General features: G+C 54.1%; 1 protein-coding gene across 1 annotated transcript; it reads right to left on the bottom strand.

Annotated features, from left to right (window-relative positions):
- Positions 1-964: 964 nt before the first annotated feature.
- On the bottom strand, positions 965-2,938 carry DNAJC22 (DnaJ (Hsp40) homolog, subfamily C, member 22). The gene is made up of 2 exons (XM_008582738.1): positions 2,099-2,938; positions 965-1,144 (listed from the first exon to the last, which is right to left on the bottom strand). Exons 1-2 carry the CDS (start codon positions 2,936-2,938, stop codon positions 965-967), a joined length of 1,020 nt encoding a protein of 339 aa, XP_008580960.1.
- Between the last annotated feature and the right edge of the window lie 3,394 nt (positions 2,939-6,332).

The raw sequence follows: 6,332 nt of genomic DNA, 5'->3' as shown, positions 1-6,332 counted from the left end.
AGATATCTTTTAAAGAATACATTTCCTTATCCCATCCCTGGTACATTGATGTGTGATGAAGGAAGGTTTTTGTTTTTATTTTTGTTTTAAAAAGATGACTGGTAAGGGGATCTTAACCCTTGACTTGGTGTTGTCAGCACCAGCTCTCCCAAGTGAGCTAACCGGCCATCCCTATACAGGGATCCAAACCTGTGGCCTTGGTGTTGTAAGCACCATGCTCTCCCAAGTGAGCCACGGGCCGGCCCTTAAAAATTTTTTTTAAATAACCTTCCTTTAGGGCTGGCCTGTGGCTCATTTGGGAGAGCATGGTGCTTACAACACCAAGGCCACAGGTTTGGATCCCTGTATAGGGATGGCCGGTTAGCTCACTTGGGAGAGCGTGGTGCTGACAACACCACGTCAAGGGTTAAGATCCCCTTACCAGTCATCTTTTTAAAACAAAAATAAAAACAAAAACCTTCCTTCATCACACATCAATGTACCAGGGATGGGATAAGGAAATGTATTCTTTAAAAGATATCTTATTGGTTTTATAATATGCCTTTCACTCTCTGGTTTTAAGAAAAAATAGTCAAGAATACAATATGCAAGAATTAAGAAATTTAGGGCCGGCCTGTGGCTCACTCGGGAGAGTGTGGTGCTAATAACACTAAGGCCACGGGTTCAGATCCCATATAGGGATGGCCGGTTAGCTCACTTCAGACAGCATGGTGCTGACAACACCAAGTCAAGGGTTAAGATCCCCTTACTCGTCATCTTTAAAAAAAAAATCCAGAAATTCAGAACATAAATATATTCTTCTATCAAAATCTTTCTCACCCCTTTAAGGTTTAATCATCTCCACTGTAGGCAGTTTCTTTTAATGCTGGTGGGCAAAGCTAGATGTGGGCAAAGCTAGACTTGGGACAAGCTGCTCAGGTCTGCTGGGAAGAGTCCATCCTCAGGGGGAAGTTTCTTCTCACTCCTAGGATCCCTTGGGCTTTCTGGGCTGACTCAAGACTTCATATGCAGCCTGGATCTCCAGGAAGTGCCTCTGTGCCTCCTCTGTCTGGTGCAGGTTGTGGTCAGGGTGCCAGACTTTCACCAGCTCCCGGTAACTCCGATGTATTTCTTCATTTGTTGCCCCTTCTGAGAGGCCCAAAACCTTAGGGAAACAGAAACTGATGAATTAGAATCTCACAAATTGTCAGGGCACCTGGGCCTCTCCCAGTTCCTGTGCTAAATCAGGCTATTGTATCTCTGGAATTGGCTTCTACTTGCCCATGGGAAAGGACCAGCACCTCTGATTAGAATTCCGGCCTTTTGAAACAAGGCCAAGCTCTGGATCTCATGGTAAGAGCCAGGATTTGTCTTTAATCACAACTGCCTGTTTTCCAACCTGAAACTTCACATCCCTGACAAGATCTCCTCCCCACAAGAGAAATAAGTGTTTATAAGTCCACCAAAGACATGTACAAGAATGTTTATAGCAGCTTTATTCATGATAGCCCCATACTGGAAACAACCCAAATATTCATTAACAATAGAGTAGACAAATTATGGTATAATCACATTACGGGATACTATACAACAATGAAAACAAGCAATTCACAGTTGCATGCAACAGTATGACTAAAGCTTATAAACATAATGTTAAATGAAAGATGTCAGATACAAAAGAATATATACTGAATGATTCCATTTATTTGAAGTCCAGGAATGGGCAAAACTCACCTGTGGTGATAAAGTCAAAATAGAGGTTACCTCTGAGGGTGGGAGGATAGACTGGGAAGGGGCATGAAAGAATGTTATCAGCCCTGTAAATATTTCATACCTTGATTTGAGTGGTGTGTACATAAAATTAGTGCACTTTATATATGTTATACATTAATAAAAAGTAAGTTATATATATATTTCCCCCCCATTTACTATTAGAGCCTCTGTACCTTCACTCTACACCTACATTACGCACAGAAGCCCAAAGAAGCCAGGACACCCTTCCAGGGCCTGCCAGCAGACATGCACAGGGTATTTCCACAAGTGAGGCAGCAGTTCCAACAAGGCTTAGCCTAACTCTTAGAGCCATCCCAGACAGGAATAGGAAGGAAGAAAGCCTTACCTGGTAAGCCAGCTGACGCTTCTCATCTTGAAAACTGTGAACAAACTCATAGAGCTTCTCCCACTCCTGGAAGTAGCTGCTGTTGAAGCCAGGCTCTCCCACCAGTAGCCTCCAGATCCAGTAAGGCAGAAGGAGGACAGACTCCATGAGGCGTCCAAGAAGGGGGAAGAAGCTGAACCAATTCAAGAAGGAGCCCAGGGTTTCTGCGACATAGTTAAGGGTGGCAGCTGTGTTGCAAAGGGCGCTGTATGCCAGCGGGCCTGTGAAAGCCAGGTAAGCCAGGCCCAGCCGGTAGAGCCGCACACTGAGCGTCTCCAACTCCACTGAAGCTTTGTAGCGGCGATGCTTCTGGGCTGTGATGCTGGCAGCCAAACTAATCGGCAGGATAGCTATGGGGCGGCCATAGAAAATAGGGGAAGTAAGAAATGCCACCCCTAGAGTGTTCTTAAAGTCTGAGGTCTGGTCACCAATAACAGCCACCAGTAAGACCCCTAAGCCAACTGCCAGTGGGAGGCCCACAATATAGAAGTTAGCCATGGAAGATAGGCTAATCAGAGCCACAAGGCCAAAATAGATGCCCACTATCATCTGGGCAGAAAAGCGAATGGGACTCAAAGGGGGTGTCCCCCCTCCTCGGCTCTGCCTCTTCCCCTGGGCTCTGTTGGCTTGAGCTACAAAACTGGGGAGCTTCCAGAACTCCCAGAGCCATCCCAGCCCACCACCCCCCAGGGTGAGCATCCAGAGCAGGGCATGGCTGTCCCTTCCCAGGTACAGGTGGTGGAGCCCAGCAGGGCCCCCTACAGCCCACAGGGCATAGGTTACCAGGAGCCCCTTTGTCATCCCCCAGGGCAAGAGTCTCAGAACAAGTCCAGTGGCACTTGTCAACTGCTCAGAGTGCAGAAATCTTGGGGTCCTCTGTGAGAATCACAGCCAACATGGCCCCAGAGTCATCCTTAGACCCTAAAAGATGAAAAAAAGCAGAGTCATAAGACTATATCCAGGCTCCAACACAGTAACCATTTCTCTTTCCAATAAAAGCCGAGTCTAGCTCTGCCCGAGTGTCCCTGAAATGCTGGTTAGCCCATACCTTTGTTCTAGTACCTCAGGCCTCTTCTTTACAACCACAGCGAGTCCAAATTTGGAAAGAAGAATGTTTTAAATGCTTTCAGTTCAGCAACTGAGAACTCAGAACACAGGCAAAAGAGCAGAAACTTAAATTTCAGTCCTCCCCTCAGACCAGTGACCCCAGAATAGCTCATAGGGTGGAAGGTAGTGTGGAGGAGAAGTCTGAATAGGATACTCTTCCAAAGTTCCCACACTTTTTGAAAGCCTCTGTCTCACCACCCTCCACTTAACTCCTATTATGGCTGTCCTCAGACACCTGGCCCAGGTTTCAGCCCTTCTCCAGCTTTCCCGTCTCTCCATGAACTTTTCCCACAAGTCAGACTTTAAAAGGGTCCTGAGTTCTCTCCACCTCAATATTTTGGAAAACTGCACTTTGACGTAGACCTTGGCACCGCACAACTCCACCACCTCCTTCAGAGGAAGGCCCAGAAAGCCCCTCCAAAGCTGCTGGACAAATTCTCAGAATATCAAGCCAGACGCCTAAGCGTGCCTGCCAATCTCTCCCCGCTACGTGGAGCGGGCCTCAGGAGCACCAGCCGGTACCCTCTAGTCCCAGGTCGAGCGGCAGTACCTGGATGCCCGGCTCCCAGACCGCGCCAGACCAGTCATTTCCTTTGACCACAGAGTCAAGATGGCCCCTCTCACTCTGCTCCCACTTCCATCCAAATGGACTTTGTCTTTCTGCTGTGTCACAAAGTCAGGCCGCCCCAGGCCAGGCCCCTCCCCAAGGCCCTCCCGGCCCCCTTGGGTTCACCTGCCCGCCCCGGACTTCTCTGGCCCGCCCTCTCAGGTAAACTCGATCCAAGGCTTCTCAGGCCCATCAGCCTCAAAGGGGCTGGCGCAGCGCCCCACCCCAGGCCGAGCGCGCCTCCTGCACCGCGGCACCGCGGCCGCCAGGTGGCGCTGCCGCTCACGGAAGGGCGGGTCCGCGCGGGTTCCCAGACTCACCTTGTCTGGATGCCCTGGCACAGCGGCCCTACGGAGGGTCGCTATGGAAGTGCGGAGAAAAGACAGTCTCCTATAAACGCAAAACTAGGCCCTTGATTGCCCCTTCCCACCCCGACAACTGGGAGAGTGACTCTTCCCTCACCTCAGGCTGCGCGCTCTTCTCTCCACACTCCGTTGCCCTTCAAGACTGCCTTTGGATGGTTCCATTTCCATTTCCACTAAGGCAGAGACGCTCACCGACAGGCTGCAGGGAGGGCCCCCACCCCGAGTTGGCCTCACTGCCCCGCCTCCAGGCCTTCCAGTTAGAGGGTCCTACATCTTAACCTGAGCCTGAGACCTGAGGAGCCTCCCCACCCAGTGGGAGCCCCGAGGCGACTCTGTCCCGCCGGCTACGGGAGGGAGGTAGAAACAAGCGAAAAGGGATAGAGGTGGAAACGCCCCATCAGGAGAGCGAGGCTGCAGCCCAGAACTCAGGGGAGAGCGTGATCTGCCTTCCTCGCGTCTCTGTGGAGCTGGGATGCAAGATGCCTTCGTTTCAATGTCCCGACCTCCAGTCCTGGGTTCTGCTCCGTGACCTTGGTCAAGTCACCCCGCGTCCTGGGTCTCAATTTTCTCCTCTATAAAAGAAGGGCTTGGCTCTGCAAGGTCTCCCAGTCTTGAGTTGAGGGAGGGGTGGGCCCAGTGGGCCTCACCGGTGTCGCCGCTCTGCAGCAGGCAGGGTGCTTCTGATCCCTTCAAGCCCCCTACCTCTTCAGTTTTTATCCCGGCCGGGGGAGAAAGTGCGGCTCCCTATGTGACCCCTCAGGGCTCACTGAGGGGCCTGGGCTGGGAGAGACCCCAAAGCGACGCCCCAGCTGCGGGCAGGGCTAGGGGAGGACAGGGGCGCTGAATAATGAATGAGACTTAATTGGGCCAGGACTGCGCAGCAGCGCGCTAAGCTTGGCAAACAGCGCGGGCGGCGGCGGCGGCCGCTGGACAAACAAACTAGCTCCCGGCGCAGGCAGGGGGTGGGGGCGGCAGCGGCAGCAGGGGGAGGGAAGGGCCAGGCCGTCGGGGCCCCCTGGGCCTCAGCGCGCCGCCAGCTCTGCGGCTGAAGGAATCCAGGAGTGCGGGGCAGCGCTGTCCTCCGGGAGCGTGGGGGTCCGGAAGGGGGCTCAGGGCACCATCGCAGGAAGAGAGGACTGGGGAGGGAGAGCAGCGGGTTGTGCAGGGAGAGTAGGGGGTTCAAGGGCAATGTTAGAGCGAGGAAAAGATGGAGAAACCAGTGAAGGTCGGAGGAGAGAGGGAGAGGTGAGCGAGGAAAAAGCGCACGGGGAAGGGGCGGCGGGGAGGTGGGGAGCAGGAGAGCTGTTACCGGGAGGAAAGGGAAGAGCGATGGAGGAACAAGCGAAGGGAGGCACGAGGGGCCGGGAGAAGAGGAATTGGAGAAGAGTCAAGGAGAGATGGGAGGTGACCGGAATGAGAACGAGGGGGCGCAGGGCCGGCGGGAGGCGCCCCTGCCTCCGCCTCACCGCGCCGCGCTCCCGCCCTAACGCTCTCTTCAGCCTCCCGCACTCACTTTGTCACAATTACGGGGCCGTCACTTGGCCCGGATTGTTTTCCCCAAATTGTTGTTCTATAAACTGGCGCGGGGTGGGTGGTGGGGGAAATCCGACAAGCTGAAGCGGGAAGGGAGGGTCTGCGTTGCGAGGGGGGGCGTGGCGGTGGATCCAGCCGCAAGCGGACCGAGGTGGACGAGCGAATCCAGGGATCCACGCGGGAATTCTTGTTGCTGCCTCTGCCTCGTCGCTAATCCCGCTTTTAACCTTCCTGGCCCTTCTCAGCCTCGGCTGCCTCGGTTTCCCCAGCAGACCGTCGCAAGGATTGGAGGCCAGGAGCTGTGGCGGCAGTTGTAGGTGGGGCCTAGACTTTCCTGCCCACCCCGTTCTCCCTTGTTCTTTACTACCCGGGTCTCCCCGGCGGAGGGTCTCCTAGCCCAGCGGTCCCAGGAGCGCCCCGAGTGCCTGGTCACCCCAGCGGGCTGGGGTCTGGGTCGCTTTCCCCGCCCACGCCCTCCAGTCCCCGACCCCGCGCCGCTGGGTGTTCCAGTCCACCTTGATGTCCCTCAATTCCGCAAACATCTGTTGCGCGCCCACTGAGCGCCAGAGCCGCGCCAGCCTCC

The sequence above is a fragment of the Galeopterus variegatus genome, unplaced genomic scaffold (genome assembly GCF_000696425.1).
Source record: "Galeopterus variegatus unplaced genomic scaffold, G_variegatus-3.0.2 Scaffold95, whole genome shotgun sequence".
In the NCBI taxonomy this organism is placed as follows: Eukaryota; Metazoa; Chordata; class Mammalia; order Dermoptera; family Cynocephalidae; genus Galeopterus; species Galeopterus variegatus.
Note: the sequence above shows the minus strand (reverse complement) of the source record. Positions and strands in the feature narration are given on the sequence as shown.

Coding starts and splice junctions, on each gene's coding strand:
- DNAJC22 (XM_008582738.1), bottom strand. CDS start 2,938: ATGACAAAGGGGCTCCTGGTAACCTATGCCCTGTGGGCTGTAGGGGGC. Junction 1,145..2,098: donor AGCGTCAGCTGGCTTACCAG/GTAAGGCTTTCT, acceptor TGTTTCCCTAAG/GTTTTGGGCCTCTCAGAAGG.